Source organism: Gymnoscopelus braueri (genome assembly GCF_963280865.1).
Source record: "Gymnoscopelus braueri genome assembly, chromosome: 17".
NCBI classification, from domain to species: domain Eukaryota; kingdom Metazoa; phylum Chordata; class Actinopteri; order Myctophiformes; family Myctophidae; genus Gymnoscopelus; species Gymnoscopelus braueri.
The window spans coordinates 23,974,996-23,992,316 of record NC_137617.1 but is presented as its reverse complement, the minus strand read 5'-3'; the positions used below and the strand labels follow the sequence as shown (position 1 = coordinate 23,992,316).

The window sequence follows — 17,321 nt, the reverse complement described above, 5'->3', positions numbered from 1 at the left end:
ATACTGAGGATAGATTTGGAATCAGTCATGTATCGGCACAAGTAGTATGTGTGCAATGTGCGTGCTAAAATATCCAAAGTGCCATACAGTCCATACAACAGTAGAGAGCCGTACAGAGGACGAGGAGGGTGGCTTCAGGTCTAGGAAGATGTTGGTTAACCCATTAAAACCGAGAAAGCATCGGTATCATTTTAGATTTTTGCGTTAGCTATTAAAAAATAGCTGATATACAAGCTCACAGCGTGACAGGGAGTGACACGCTGTGAGCTTGTATATCTGCTATTTTTGAACATTTTAGAAAAATCTTTTAAGTGTTTGAAAATGTTTGAATAGGGTAATTTTGAATTCCCCAAAAGTTTGAGAACTACTGATTTAGAAGGCATTTGAGTTGAGTTGGGAGGAGTGGGTGCGGTAGGGTCAACATGGGAGGTGGTGATGGATGGTAGCAGACAGGAGGTGGACGGTGGTTGTCTACTCTGCTGCTCATGTTGGTGTGACGACTGGATAAATGTAAACACTTATTTGCTGTACCACCGGTACGCTCAAACGTGCATTCCTATCCAGTATGGACATATTATTCATGTTTGTGTGTATAAAGAACGCCATGTACACAAAGGTCAGGGCTGTGTGTGGACGTGCGACAGAGGCGACAGCTCTCTCTGAACACGCCTCCTCCGCGGACTGATAGACAGCCCAATGAGCGAATGGGGAAGCGTCTTTCAACGCGGATACCCGGATGTACCCGTGGGGCAATTAGCTACGTCATTGTTCACCGCCGGACACCCGCTGGAATCAAGGAATGGAGTTAGAATGGATAATAAGATGTTTATAATGCATTACAGGTAAGCGAATTGACGTTTTATTCAATACGTGGCCCTTTAACCGTCCAGCGGTCATGTTTTGCCGGGTTTAGCCGTTGGAAATGTGTTGTAGTCGCCTTACACCGGTTAGAAGCCAGTGATAGTGTCATGTCGGATGGACCAACAGCGCAATGAGAGCATTGAGCAGCACACACTGCCACCGGTGTGGTGGAGCCCCTCCTTTCAGCGACTTGTTCCGTTCGATAGGGCCATTAAAATAAGCACAAGTCGTATTTTTTTATTCATTCACTTGAAACGGGGTTATTTACGTGCCACGCATTGTTTGACCAGCTGCAACGCGCGCTATGCTAGCGCAGTAGCACGTCTAGTGCTAGCGCCGACCGACGCTAGGAGACACTCAGCGCTCTCCTTACAGCCAGCCGTGCTGTTAGATCATGTCCCGTGTTTACATAGGGTTATTGTTTTGCCGTTTGAATCTCAATAAGGCATCCCCCCCCCCGTGCCTGAAATGTTTATTAGTCAGTGGTAGAATAAGTACTAAAAAAAAATTCTGAGTAAAAGTATCAATACTGCAATTTAGAAACACTCTGTTACAGGTAAAAGCCTGGTATTCAAAATGTACTTCGGGTAAAAGTATTGGTATCAAAATGTACCTAAAGTACCAAAAGTTATAGAAGTCATTATGCAGAATGTCCCATTTCACAAGTTCAATATGAAATGGCAGATCTACAAGCTCACAAGGCATCGCAATTATATAATAATCAAAATCTACAAAGTTACTACTAACTAAAGTTTAAATAACAGTCGAGTAAAAGTACAATATTTGCCTCTTAGATGTAGTGGGGTAGTAGAAGTACTGAAACTGGAAATGCTCCAGTAAAGTAAAAGTACCCCAAAATTGTACTTAAGTACAGTGCTTGAGTAGATGTACTTAGTTACTTTACACCACTGATTACAGTCACGTTTTACTCGTACGGGATCTCGAGATCACATTCACATTATTGTCGTTGGTTATCAGAAGTCCAAAAGTGTGATAAAATGATGTTCCATTCATAAGAGGAAGAGCTGCCTCGTTCGTTTGTGAAAGGCCAAAATGTACCCTATGCCATTATGTTTTAGTAGCATTGTTAACGTTCCACCGTTACCATGACGTTTTCAATGAGGTTTTGTGCGCGCGTAGTGCACCTCAGTCACTTTATTGTTGACTTGGACTTTAAATGTTAGTTGTTGATCCCTCTGTGTTCATAATTTGACACCGGCGGCTGAAATGATGTTTATATAACAGCTTTGGTGCGCTGCGTGTCAGAGGCCTAGTCTTCGTTTGCTAGCTTGTAAACCCCAGTCAGTGGGAACCAGACAGCGTTGCCAGATTATGTGAGAGAAAGAAGCAACCAGGTCTAGGAAAACAAGCCCAAAAGAAGCAACTAAATAGGCCACATGAGCACTTTAAACCTATATGCGTCGGCTATTTGAAAATAGCGGATCTATAAGTTCACAGATCTGCTATTTTTAAAAACTCTTGCAATAAAATGTGGAATATTTCTTATTGTTTTTGAAACATTCTAACAACACAAATGCTCCCTGTGGCACAAAACATTTCCATGAATGGTTTAAATATTAAGATTTAAACCATTTAAAAAAAAGCAAGCCTAAATAAGCAACAACACTTTAGAAACAAACCCAATTAACCGCAACCACCAATTTTTACAAGCAACGAAAGAGAAGCCCAAAGTCGCTTATAATAAGCCGACATGGCAACACTGGAACCAGGCTGCCGGGAGCAGGTGGGGAGGGAACAGTTGTTGTAAATGTGCTCCAGACAGTCCAGTCGGGGTCAGGGACCATACCACGGTTAGTTGTGTTACATGATCATCTTAAGACTTTGACCACTGACTGACTGTAGAGGATTAAACGCGAATTATTTCGATATACCTTGCTGTTTCTGGTGTAGTTTGATGGTTGTACGTATTATTTTCAAACGTAGACGACGTAACGTCATGTCAGCGCAGCTAGTGGAATTTTATAGTAGTAATACTATAAATAAATAAAACAAACACTTGGCTGTAAGATGCTGGGCTGTGTCCCCCCTAAGCATTCCAGATTCCGAGTCGAAATCACAAGCACAATGTTTATGTGCCCACGTTTTTAGTTTTGACTTTCACTTTTAGTATTGAGTTTTGACACTAGAACTAGAAGTGAAAGTCTTTATCAGTGACTTGCTGTGTGGAAACAAGATGTCTCAATGAAGAGCTGTGTAGAAATGGTGTGAATAAACTTTTGGGTGCTTTAGAAGCAGCGTGCTGTGTTTTTCTCTCTTTAATCATCTTAAACTACACCTCCAGCGCCACTTTTATTTTTTAAATGTTCGTGTTCTCCCTTTTGCACTATTTCCAGACTCACCATTGAGCAGCAATGTTGAACAACCAAAGGGTAAAATCCAGTGTTGAAGAGGCAGATATAGCATATAACAGTAGTCCAGGATGCAATGCTGCCACAAGATGTCTTGAAAGCATTGCACGATTGCAGCAATAATAAACATTTATTAAATGGAACACCTTTCTGAGAAATGTAGGAAACTTCAGTAAACTACAAAATGTAGGGGAAATGGTTTTACCAAAAAGGATTATACTTGGATCACAAAACAACTCATTGAATACATGAAGCAATTGGGTGGAAATTTCCTTTTTAATGTGAAAGAAGCCATAGCCCACTGTGGTTTAGTGTACCAAAACAATGACCCAGGCTGGAACAACACATTTCTCTACTATCTACTCACCTAAAAACATGACCACAATCCAAAGTCAAAGCTAATTTTACACTGCACATTTCATATCTCTATAATCATTTGGAAACAGTTTAATGTACTAAAACCACCTTCAGTGGTGCCCTGGCCATGGATCTCACGCACCGATGACTGACAAATCTCTATTTGATATGTTTAGAGGCAGTGCATAACAGCAGGCTGAATCCTCCTTAAGCAGACTAAAAACCTATTTATAACGTACGCCTACCTGCCCTATGACTGAGGAGTTACTCTCACAGCTTGCTCTCTTTGCCGAAAGAGAAGCAACTAAAGTTTAATTTGTAGGCTTGGTATGGGTTCATTAAACATTTAGACCGTGCCAATTAGATTTTTGTTTTAGATATATAAACACTATACTGTTGTTACTGTTTTTACATTAATCCGCATAATTTTTCTATTGCAAAATAATGGTGATTTCTTTACTACAGTAGCTATGCTTAAATTTACAATTTCAACGATGTTCGATTTGGAATTATTGTAGGTGGACGGGTATACCTATGTCTGCTTATCGCTTCCGGTAACAGGTTTTGAAAAGTAATACTTTTTGGGTGATTATAGTGTATGCATAGGCATCAAATCTGCTTTTTTTCGTCTGCATACATTGCATTTTGGAAGTGAGGGCCCCGCCTCATGTTAATTCAAATCATAATTGCAGAGTTTCCATTGGAAGTGCTTATAGAACAATATATTACACAACAATTTATTTTACCCACATTGTTCAAATGGAAGCTCAAAATATGATGTAAGCCAAAGTGTAACCCTATGCCCCTTGGTACTAAATATTTCTGCAAACCTTTAGCCATTAAAGTGTTACCTGATAGCGGCACAGTGTTGATAAGATTTATAACTTATCTCCCCCACAGCAATGAAAAATGACCATAGTTGACAGATCTTCTGAGAAGTCTGACCACGAGACGGTCGGCTGCAAGCGCTCCTCCTTCACCAGCGGAGACGCCGTGATGGACAGCAGCTGCTCCAGTAGCTGGGGAGTGGGTCCCACCATGCCTAGTGACTCTCCTAGGTTGAAGTCCCCGGGGGGCTGCTTGGGCCCCACGCCTGGAGCCACCATCTACAACAACACACCCCATTCAGTGGACCGGCCCAAGGAGCAGGGTAAGGAAGAGCTCTGGTGGTTCATCGTCAGCTGTACAATTTTGCCATTTGACTTGAAACCTAGTGGGACGCTATCTAAAGGACACACTGCATGATTTTGGCCATCTCATACATTAATTGCATGTAACACTGAGATAGGAAAAAGGTCAAATCTTGTTCATCCGCCTTGTCAGACTGTGCAAGTTGAACTTAATCTAGTACCTGCTGTCATGTTCGGTTGTGTGATGAAACTACAACCTACGCCTGGAGCTGACAATATCTGCGTGCCTGTCTGACTGTCTGCTGTCAGATAGTGATTGATGGCACATCATGCTTTTAACACATGAAACCGGTAAACTTGATGCAGTATTTTCTCCCTGTAAAGGTAGCACGTCTTTCTGTTACGACATTAATTACATTTCCTTTAGTTTTTTTTACCTGTTGTTAGCAATCCTAGTGGTATGGCATTGACACCTCGACACATAGCCAGGGACCTTCTGTTTCTACCCATTTATCTATGGCTGCTCACAGTTTTTTTCTTTTAGGCTTGGCTGTGGTAACTGTAGAATCGAATGGACTATTTTCTTAAGCGGAGCAGTGGAATCCTTTGTAAATCAATAAAAGTATTGATGTAATAAGCGGGATAATGTTTAGTAGTAGTGAGGTGGTCATGTCATTATTATTGAGAAAGAAACCTCTTTAGGGTGATTCAAGACCCCTCCGCTTTGCGTCAAGGTCCTGCATCACTCTGTCGATATTTATTTCTCAAGAATGAGTGCCTCGCTGTTCATTATCCCTTACGTATTGAACATTACATTACTCCTCATATAAAAACAGTAAGCTTGAAAAACAGACTTCTATCCCTGGACTTAACTTCAAGGCCTATGTATGTTTAAATCCCAATGAAACTATTCATTTAATGCCATGATAGAATACATTATCTAGCTAAATGATTAGTATTATCATTTGGGCCCTAATTGTGCTTCCCTCGTTAAATTCTGACCACATAATAATGTCCAGCTGTGTTTTGTCTGTTTTTAACCAGTGGTGATGACCAGCGGAGATGGCCTTGGTCTTCCCCAAAAGGTTCTGTTCCCCATGGAGCGGCTTAACCTGAAGTGGATCCAGGTCCACCGCATCGGGGCCGGACTTCAGAACATGGGCAACACCTGCTTCCTCAACTCTGCCCTGCAGTGTCTCACCTACACCCCTCCATTCACCAACTACATGTTGACACGGGAGCATTCCAAAACATGTATGTTTTTTTCTTTACTCCCTTTGGTGGATTATCTTTGTGATACTTTGTTCCAAGGCCGGCCTGATTACAAATATTCAATACATTAACAGTCATTATTAACCACTTAAGCCCTATATACTTAATCATAGAGGAATTGTGAAAATTGCCGATCCACAAGCTCACAACACGTTGCATCGTGGCACGTTGTGAGCTTGTAGATATGCTATTTTTAAAAGATTGTAAATTAATTCTTTTACGTTTTTGGAATTTCTTTAAATGTTATTGTTTTATTCTTCGCCTATAATTACATGTCCAAAATAGGAATGCCAATGCCAGTAGTTACAGTATTAAACTAGTAGATTCTTTTCAAATTTGTTTTATTATTAGCTGTAATCTAGAAATGGTTTATTTTTACAGTAGACTGTTGCCTTAATCTTGAATGTTGTACCTGTGTTTCTCCTGCGGTAGGTCATGAGCCAGGCTTCTGTATGATGTGCACCATGCAAAACCACATCATTCAGGTTTTTGCCAATTCTGGGAATGTCATCAAGCCCATTGGTGTCCACAATGACCTCAAAAGTGAGTGGCTCTCTGAAAATCACTATAGTAAATGTTGAACTAAGAGACGAGGAAGCACTGCGTTAGTCCGTAGCTGCCAGGAACTGAAACTGGTGCTCTTTGGAGAGTGTTCAATTGTAGGTCAAAACATTCAGCCTACTACAAAGGGAAGTTCCTTCCCTTTGTTGTAGTCTGACAAGTGTGAGAATCAGGTGAACGTAAGGGAGATCCAAGGCACTGGCGTTCAGTTGAGTTTTTTTTAAAAGCTTTTATTTTGTCATGGCTTGCTTGGCAAAGTTTAAAAACACAGGTGACTAACGCGTCTCATCTCAGGGGCCTTCATCAGGGTCCAATGATGTTGCATAAAATCTATGCTATCCTTCCAACACACAGTAGGAGGCACTATCTTGCTGTTTAGTTTATTTTGGAGGGAAAACTTTGCAGGACTAAAGCCTGGGTTATAGATCAAATCATCATGACATCACCTCAACTAAAAATATATTTACGGTTAGATAACAAGAGCGGCATCGCATTGGATCAGTATTATATTCATTAACCTTAATTGTGGAAGAACACAACACTTACGATATTGTTATTGACTCTTAGAAATATATTATTCTGTTCTAAATATCCACAGGTTGACACATTGTCAGGTTGGTCTGTGTCCATGTAGCTTCTAATGTTTAATTATTGCTTACGCAGGGATTGCAAAGCATTTCCGCTTTGGAAGCCAGGAAGACGCCCACGAATTTCTGCGTTACACACTGGATGCTATGCAAAAGTCCTGCCTGCCTGGAACCAAGTGAGTATTAACTGCCATGCTGTGCTGTAGTTTTTACTATTTGAGTATTTGAAGATCCGGATCTGCTCCAGTCCGGATCCTAATAAAAATAACAAAATCAACAGGAAGTGTTGAGGCATTTAACGTGATTTTGTTGATCCCAGACCTGATGGTATTTGCTGTTAATTTTTCCTTCTAACAGATTGGACAGGCAAACGCAGGCAACAAGTTTCATCCATCAGGTCTTTGGGGGGTACTTAAGGTCAAGAGGCAAGTTAATAATTGTTATTAACATTCTCTGTTTGATTCATTTATTCAAGTTTACACGCACACGCACACACACACACACACACACACACACACACACACACACACTGCGTACGGCAATATTACTGCATACTGTATAAACAGTATACTAAACTGTTTATATTTGAGTGTGTATGGTTCAGTGATTTTGTCCAATAACTTTGGCCTTTTTTCCCCCACTACAGTCAAATGTTTAAACTGCAAAGCAGTCTCTGATACATTTGACCCTTTCTTGGACATTGCATTGGAAATTAAGGTAAGAATTCAGTCTTGTTAGATATATATTTATTTTCACTGTATTCACCAAGTGCAGTACATGTACTAGAATGTGATAATATTGGTGCTGGAATTAACAGCACTCAGGAATACACAATATTCCTTATCGCTATTCACATGCTACACACTGCTATACACTCAGTATTTCTTTGTATATTTGAAACCTCCAACAGAACAATAAACACATTTTTTTTAGTATGAGTTTAAACTGAGTATTGTTTTTGTCTCTATGCAGACAGCCCCCAGTGTCAGCAAGGCTCTTGAGCAGTTTGTCAAGCCAGAACAACTGGAAGGGGAAAATGCCTACAGATGCACCAAGTAAGTGGCTGTATGTATTATGTACTGTATGTATACCCACCTGTCTACTTCAGAACACAGTAATGTTCCTCTGTGAAGAGAGAACTTTAAATACAGTTCTTTCAGCGAAGAGAACTGTATTTCTGAAGGACATTAATGCACTTGATCTTGCTCATAAACAAGCTGTTTAGGATAGCTATTCGTAGTCATGGAATTAGTAATGGTATTTTCCAAGCCTGGAAATGTTAAAATTTAAATTATCTAAAGTTTTGGAATGGAAACAAATAACGGGGACCCTGTTTTCAAGGTAATGACCTATCTGGCCAAAACAATGTAGGTTGTCAGCCTCAATAATACATTTTATCTGCAAATCAAAGTGTCTTCATATACAGTACTACTAGTGCAATTCAGGTCTATCCCTGATAGCTAAAGATAAGTCATCCTGTGGTCCGCCTCTATTCTAAAAGCCTGTGTTATGATTTGGCAATTTGTCTACTAATGTGCAGGTGCAAGAAACTGGTGTCGGCCTCAAAGAAATTCACCATCCACCGCTGCTCCAATGTCCTCACCATCTCACTGAAACGCTTTGCCAACTTCACCGGAGGCAAACTCACCAAGGCAAGTACAATATACACACTTGCCCATTCCAACATCTCTTGCTAGGGAAATTCAGCTGCTCTGACAACTGAATTTCCCTCAGGAAATTATTTTTGAAACATTTTAAACTTTATCGTCAGTATGATGCCCAAAACAGGGATGCCAGGTTGAATGGGGTTAACATAGCCGACTGTTGTTCCATCGTTATCAGGATGTCAGGTACCCGGAGTCCCTGGACATGCGCCCCTTCCTGTCCCAGTCCCAGGGGGACTCACAGTTGTACGTACTCTACGCCGTGCTGGTCCACTCCGGATACAGCTGTCACGCTGGACACTACTTTTGCTACATCAAGGTATTATGTTGTCCCGACAAGAAACTCCCTCTAGCTATTCTAAACATACAGTGACTTAAACTAATATCACTTTACAAGATATCACACAAAATAGTGAATTTAGAGTCGTATCGATCGTCTTCTGTGTTCCTCCCTAGGCCAGTAACGGTCAGTGGTACCAAATGAATGACTCCTCTGTGTCCATCAGTGACATTAGGACTGTGCTCAACCAGCAGGCCTATGTCCTCTTCTACGTCAAGTGAGTACAAAAGTGGATTCAACTGCTTTCATTAGATTTTTTATTTAGATTTCTTCACAGTTGAACTTAAGTTGAAATTAAATGTAAAATTGAGGAGAGAGAAAATGCATTTATCAGCTTGAATTTCACAGTGTTACAATTTAAATTTTGTCTTCTCAGTTAGTTTTTCATCACTTCCATTCACTTGTATGACTTCTCTCGACTGATTGGATGAAAATTGGTATCCCTGCATGAAGGTTTTCTGCTCACGAAAGAGCTGTAGAGATGGGGAGACCCCTCTTATTAAACAAACACTCTATACCATTGATTACTATGGCAATATAGAACTAACACTGATTGTAACAAAAATATCACTTACACCCCCTTTAACTTACATTTATAAGTATTGTCAAATATGTGCCTACATTATTTGGAGATGACCGACGTCATCGATACACCAGAAATAGACTATGAAAGTGCTTCTTTTTTGTTGTTGCTTAATTCTTGTCTTTCAACCATCCAGATCTACTGATGTTAAGAATGGAGGGGACTACAGCCTCATAAGCCGCAACCCCGGCCAGTCGTCACCGCGGCCAGTCATGGCGCCTCGCATCAACACCACCACCCCCCGACACCCCTCCACCGGCTTCATAGGCCCCCAGCTGCCCCCACACATGACCAAGGTACTGTTGCACACACTGCTGACATTCTACGGACCTATATTGTTGATTATGCAGTGCTAACTACTTTTCAGGTGTTTTTGAATGTCAAAGGTCATATTTTCCTTAAAATGTGTTAGATCTATAAATGCTACAAAACATCAGAATATCCAATACCGTTTACTTAACAATAGGAAACATAAATATAAAGTAGGTAGGAACCATAAAATATGCTATACGCATTATTATTTTGCATTTGCAGTGGTGAATTAAGAAGGAAAAGCTGGTTTCAGTTTCCACTTATGTTCTTACAAATATGGATCAGATAAACAGGGCTGTACTGTAGGTAGAGTTTAAGATTCTTTAAACTGTTGTTTTGAAAGGGGCACTGTGCCTATTTTAGACATCATCTTTTACTCATAATGTGAAAACGTAATGAAAGGAAATAGCATTTCCAAGACCACTATGAAAAGAATGCCCTTAAAAAACGTTTTTCACATGTTGTATAATATTCATGCAACGATTAAACAGAAGTCTAAAATCAAATCGACAGTGTTCCCCTTGACAAGTGACAATAGCTGGTTAAGACATGAACATAATATTGTTATTGTGTTTTGTGTTGCACAGAATACCCTCCACATCAATGGGAATGGCTCTTTAAGAGACTATCCCTCCAGCTCTAAGCCTAGCACCAGCAGCAGTGGTCTGGCTAAACCCAGCCACGGACTTGCCTCCTCCACCATCGCCTCCTCCACCATCTCCCACCGTCCCACCGCGCTCCCACACGCTGACATGCGGCGGAAGCTCTCCTTCTTCATTGGCCAGGCTAAACAGAGCCGCCCGTCCTCGTCAGCGACAGAGATGTCATCCTCTTATGGCCAGCCTCCCTCTTCCTCTCAGTCTACCTCAGACGTCCGCTCGGACCTCCACTTCGTCCCACGTCAGGTTCATCACGTCAACGGCACCTCTTACGGTAATGGGGACCACCACCGTGGAGGGAACGGAGCATCGTTCCTGGTGCCGTACGGCCACGAGTCGTCTGACGAGTCAGACCAGGAGGGTTCCATAATGGAGAATGGCTGCCAGGCCAAGTCACACTTCAATGGGAGGAATGGAGGAGGGGAAGCAGCCGTCTATGGACCGGCACCGCCACCCACCAACGGTGAGACTGGAGCACACAGTAACGCTAACGGACTGAATGGGTCAACCAACGGTATTTCCAGGCCCACTCAAAACGGACATCAGAATGGCCACCACAACGGACACAACGGACACATGACCCCTGAGAAGGTTCGCTCACATGTCCCCGGTGCATTATGTCTCGATAGTTCACACCAACATTTATTTCCATGCAATCAATACATAAATGTATTTTTCCTTTCTGTGCTGTTCAGGTCTCTGGCAGCAAACAAAGCAGTATGTCTGGTGTGAATGGCAGTGCTACTAATGGCTTGGACTCAGACCGCTGTCAACCCAGGTGAGATTACCATTCTGGCCGATACAGTACATAATAACACTGATTGAAGGAATACGTGGTAAAAGTAGTCAAGGAAGAGTCCTAAGACAATGAGGTTATGCCACAAAGATAAGAAATGAGCAATGTTTCTAGTATCTTGCTTCACTGAAAGAAAATAGGTTATTTCATTTCTAACAGTGTGGAATTCAAATGTGGAGAGTGGAAGATGATGAAGATTAGGCAGAATAGCCACAGAATCAGAAAACCTGTGCCACTCATTGCGTGAAAGCCTCGGAAAACAACTAAAGTTGAATGCTTGCATTTGTATTTTTTTCTCCAGCAAAGAGTTGTATAGCTCTGCAACAAACCAGGCCAGCTGTTCGCAGGCCATCTCATCTCAGCATCCTGCTGCAAGCCAAGGCCAGCATCTCTCCACCGATGACATAAGGGCTGAAACTCCGGCCAACCCTCTGCCTCAGCCCGCGGTCTCCTCCGCTGCCGGCTCTCCCTCTCCAGCCACTGCCACCAAGAGCAACTCTTCATCCTCCAGAGAATCGACATCCTCATCGTCACATCACAGCAACCCATCGGCCTCGTCCCTCCAGGCAGATCACACCCTCGTCGCTAGCGAGGATGTGTCAGCAGCCTCGCATGAGGCTCCAGCACAGACTAACGGCCTAACAGCAGTGGGGGTCAAAGGACAACCGGAGGTCGGGGAATCCCACATGAACAAGCCCAGCTCTAGTGGCAGCTTAAAGGAGAGGCGATCTTCGCGGGACCGGGACAAAGAGAGACCGTACCCTTCCACCGACTGGAGCCAAGAGCGGGACAGGGAGAGACACTACCGCGACAGGAGCCGAGAGCGAGACTCTGATGCAGACCGTTACCGCTACAAACGGGACTATCGCCATCATCATACCGACCACCACCATCGGCGCCACTCCTCCCACCGAGACCGCTCGCCCGCGCACGACCGGGACCGCCACCACCGCGACTGGGAGGGCGAGCGCCGCTGGGAGCGCACCACTGTCCACCACCCTAGGGAGCGCGATCGCGACCGCTGCTACCACCACTACCATCGCCACCACTCCCGAGATGAACGCGAGCGGCAGGGCCATAGCCGCTCTCACCACGGCGAGTCTCACGGCGCCCGCTGGAAGGACGACGGCCGAGACTCACGGGAGACCAAGGGCAGGGATAGGGACGTTTACCCCCTGAAAGAAGATACTTCCTTGTCTGCCCCGGCGTCACAGACTTGTAACAAGACCAGTCCCCCTCGGTCCCCACTCTCCCCTCCCCTGGGGCCCGCTCTCCCTCCTAGTAGGGAGGATCAGGACAAGAAAACAGATGCTTTCCCAATCAAGGACCGTGACAACAGCTCAGAGAGGCTTCAGTTTAAAAAACACAAAAAGAGCAAGAAGAAGAAAAAATCTAAGGACAAGGACAGACACCGCGACAGCGAGTGAGTATTCTTTACCTTTCACTATTTTAATAGCAGTTTTAATAACAAAACTAATCCATAACCCCATTTCCACCCACCGTCCGGGGCTATAGGAATGCGACTACAGGTCCCATAGAACCACGGCATTGCCCTCCATCTGGACTAGGGTTCAACAAAGAGAGTTGCTAGGGTTCAGGAAAGAGTTGTATAGCTCGGCTACAACCCAGGCGAGCTGTTGGCAGGCCATCTCATCTCAGCATCCTGCTGCAAGACGAGGCCAGCATCAAACTGCTCGCCCAGGGACTGACCGTGGCTTCTTGTGGGAGGACCAGTCAGACAGTTAGAAAATTGGACATAAAGAATAAGAGACAACAGGGCGAGGTCCTAGGTATAGTAAAATTCCTTATTCTGTAGTGATTAAGCAGAGCAAAAAAAATATTAAAATTCCCCGAAGAGTGAAAGGGTTTTGACTGAAGTCTGTACCGCTCTGTCTATGGTTCAGGTTAAAGACCTGAACTGATCTCTTTAGCTCAGTATTTCTGCTCCTTTCATTGTGAGAGGCATAGGAGATCATCCCTTTTGCTTTGTGTTGTGTTTATCTGATTGATTGCAGCTGAAGCTATTGCCAAATATGGTTATACTGAAGCATGAGTAAAAACAGGAACTGACCGAAAGTAACAGCAGGGGCTCTTGCCAAATACGAGTACAGTTCACGGTTGAGACATTTCTGGATCAAATAGAATGACTCCTTCTGTTTCTTTACAGAAGAGCACTCCCGGGCCTTCATTCAATGGCTCGAATGTCATAGTCCATCAGGGAGCTAGACCTTCCAACACTAATATAATAACTAATCACTCGTAAATCTTAAATTGATTGCATTTATAAATGGTTCATAAAGGTTCAGATATAATTAACCCTTTTAACACACAATTTATACCGTCAGCCACACGACACTGGCACGTTCTGAATGAGCATCGAGTTTTAATGCAAGGTCTGTGGTAATGAGCGGCTCGACACTTTTCCACAACATCGAGCCCTCAACAGCAAAAAAGGCGTAGCGTCAAAGTTGAGAAAACCTCAACTTAGACAGGCGAGCTGCTCTGCCCCGGCAGAGAGCTCATTGTCCACATCACAAGCAGGTTGCCAGGTTTACATTTTGTTTATTCAGATCTTTTATTTTACTTTTCCTCCAGGAGTTCAAATGTGGATTCCCCAGACAGAACTGCTGAAGGCAAATCTTCAAAACACAAGAAGAAAAAGAGGAAGCGCGACAGTGACAGCGAGAGTAGGGAAAGCCGCAAACGCCGGCGATCTGATGACGATGGAGCCACACACACCACCAGGGGCTCTCCTGAGAATTGCAGGCGCAATGGCGGCAGAGATGACTACCGCCTCGCTTCTCCCCTCACATCACCCGCGGCAGCTGAAAACGCCACCACTCACTACCATCTAAATGAATACACAGGTATTGCATCACAACAGATTTAGGGTTACGAGCAATGTAGAACTTTGGTAGAACCTGGGTATGACACAGTATCCAAATACTGTCAAACATCTATTATGTTGTGATATTGTTCACTCTCATTGTATAGTGAAAAGGGTCTCAAAATCTCACTTTTAGAATAAACACAAAGCAGATTTGGACAATATAGAAGTATGGTCCCGGTATGTAATTGTGTTTCACCTGCTGGTGTGTTACTACGACACTGGTGACCTTCCGTCAGAGGTAATATAACATGAATATAACATAAATTAAGCCATTTTACTTTCCTCAAATTATTCAGATGGAATTGATCGGCAATATTTGGACTGACTTACTATGATGATACCCAGGTAGCTATGGTTCTACCAGAGCGTTTTAAGATGATTTGACAAGATTATTGTTCCTTAAACACACTGACACCAAAGAGCCATCTTATGACAAAATACAGATTAGGTACTAAGTCTAAAATATAATTTATATTTGTCTAGTTGTTCTTTGTTTATTCTTTCAGACTAAACAGAATTGCAAGTACTAATACATCATTGGTCTTTATCAGGACAGCAAACAGTGACAACAGAGGGTATTGTCTTATTTTTTAGGCAATGGCTGCAGCCGAACAAATTCCGAGAGGGCTTCCACCGCCTCCTCAAACGGCCCGTGCACCGCCATGAAACACTGACCATTTCCTCTCCTCATCCACGCAAAGAACAAAGTGAGCTGATGTATTTTTTTCAATATTTGATGGCTAATATCCTCTGCTGGCTGCAATGCTACTGTATCTTTACGGAGGGCAGTTATTATGAACATTAATAGCTTTGTATAAGCAGATTAAAATGTATAACCTGACATCACTCTCTTTTCTCTCCTTCCAGACTTGGAAACTAATTATGTATGGATCGGCGTCTCAGAAAAAAGAAAAACATTTTCAACAGCAAAGGAATGAATCATGAACCTTTCGGATGCGGTGCTTAATCACTGGGGATATACTGTATTTTTTATTACGCATTAAAATTCTTTCTTTTGTTTTTTAAAGACGTTCTTATTCTCCCAATTATGGTTAACATACCCGAACATTTATGATGAAAACAAAAACAAAGATTAATATATACTGTACTTCTATAGACACAAATCCAAAAAGAGGAATGGAAACAAAGCTTGGAGCTCACAATATCTCCACTGCTGCTCAGCTGAAGACTCAGGACTTTTATCATCATACACTATCTCAACCCGCTTCAAGCAGACTAGGAATATGGGTGAAAGAAACACGTAGAATTGCTGCCCGCGAGACGGACCATGTGACTCATCAACAAGTTGGCGGCCACGGTTTGAAGATGTCAATGTATCTACATATCTGTATTGGAAGCCCTAAGCAAAATGGTGAAATTGTGTTTTGTTTGGGCTTTTTTTATTATTCCCTCTAGAGAATGGACAATAATACGAGGAAGATGTTTTTTGGGATGAGACGGGAGGTGTGCGACAAAGGGAACTGGCTTCTGTGTTCGGAATTACCTCTACGACACGTTAAACTTGATTTATACTTTGTCACACAACATTGCCACTCACTGAACATAATTGTTCAGTTATTAGCTTGTTGTCAGTGCGGCAAAGTATAAATTAGGCTTTAACCCTGGACAGACTTGAGGACATTTGTCTCCCACCCTCCCAGCTCTTTTTATGTTTCCATTACTGTACTGGAGCCTAAAATTCAGTCTCCCCCACCTTTTCACAGATGTGGAGATTGTCTCTCTGTCATCCTTTATTTCTCTCATCTTTTCTCTCACATTTCTCATTTTTAGACTTATTCAAGCATTCAAAAAAGTTCAGAAAAAAACGTTGCTGCGGACCTTTTTTGTGTTTGCTTTTTAAAAGTAAAGAATAATGCAGTTTGTTTCTTTTAGCGTCCATCAGAAAGAATACTGTGAATTTGATTTTGAACTGTACTATCAGTTATTTTTTTATACATATAAAACAGTCCTGTATCAGGATTATCCAGAGTTGTTTTTCTATTTGTTGTCATCTTGGTTTGTTTTTAGAAATTAATACCCCCTCACCACAACTTAGACCATTTCTATGGACGTAAGTCAGTAATGGGTATGGGTTTTGCTTTCTGCTTTTGTCTTTTTTTTTTTTTTTTTTTTACAATCTTTGAAAGACGAAAAAAAATGTTGGAAAGAGCAGATGTTATACCTTTGGTTCAACAATAGCATGTCCGAATTTATACATTGTACAAGGTATATAAAAAAAAAAGCCTTAAAATACGTTTGTTAATGTCAGAAATTGTAACTCGCCCCTTCTCTTACTCTCTGTTTTCACATTTGTTTACAAGTTTGTAGTGTGAACTGTGAAGTGAACAGTGTACACTAATGGTGGAAGAGGTGATGACACGAATTTAAGATGCTTCTGTCTGACATTTGTACAGCAGATAATAATTTGAGTGTATCAGTCTCTGTTTGGTTGGGTAGGTGAAGGGAAAGCCCACCAGAGTTGATACTGAGTGAATTTTCCACAAGGCCAGAGACTAAAGGAATTATTTCGTATTCAGGCTTTGTGCTTCACTCACTACACGTTTTTTTTCTAGCCGTTTGTTGAAAGGGGTTGCCCCCCCTCCCCCCCCTTTTGTATTTGTGATACTATCCACATGCTATTAATAGCACTGCAATTAACCAAAGACTAGGTTTAGCTGGGTGTTAGGCTAATTGTATTTCAATCAATTCACACACAGTCTAGGTTTTACAATTCTTTTTTTTTAATTCAAAATATTCATCAAAACAGCTAGGGCCAGTTTGCTACCAATCCAGTATCATGCCTACAATTTCATTCGAACGAGTATGATTTTCTCTGATGTTGGCTTGATCTCAGTCTGGGAAACCAGCCCTTGGGTTCCAGTAATCCTTCACACTATTTGGGCTTCAATAGAAAAATCTCAGTATCTTCTTGTCAGCTTC

The 17,321-nt window shown here is 42.2% G+C and overlaps 1 protein-coding gene across 3 annotated transcripts; it reads left to right on the top strand.

Annotated features, from left to right (window-relative positions):
• The first annotated feature begins 756 nt into the window (after positions 1-756).
• On the top strand, positions 757-15,398 carry usp42 (ubiquitin specific peptidase 42). 3 transcript variants are annotated; one of them, XM_080456368.1, is made up of 18 exons: positions 757-842; positions 4,488-4,737; positions 5,762-5,971; positions 6,422-6,532; positions 7,214-7,313; positions 7,495-7,562; positions 7,784-7,854; positions 8,110-8,192; positions 8,678-8,789; positions 8,980-9,120; positions 9,258-9,358; positions 9,861-10,020; positions 10,624-11,286; positions 11,391-11,473; positions 11,793-12,914; positions 14,087-14,358; positions 14,976-15,088; positions 15,249-15,398. In XM_080456368.1, the coding sequence occupies exons 2-17, from the start codon at positions 4,497-4,499 to the stop codon at positions 15,053-15,055; spliced, it is 3,618 nt and encodes a 1,205-aa protein (XP_080312494.1). In that variant the 5' UTR covers positions 757-842; positions 4,488-4,496; the 3' UTR covers positions 15,056-15,088; positions 15,249-15,398. The 3 variants fall into 3 exon arrangements, 2 of the variants coding, with proteins under 2 accessions (XP_080312494.1, XP_080312495.1); XR_013934911.1 differs by lacking the exons at positions 14,976-15,088; positions 15,249-15,398 and adding an exon at positions 13,007-13,281 and having other exon boundaries at positions 14,087-14,223; XM_080456369.1 differs by lacking the exon at positions 15,249-15,398 and having other exon boundaries at positions 14,888-15,021.
• The last annotated feature ends 1,923 nt before the right edge of the window (positions 15,399-17,321 follow it).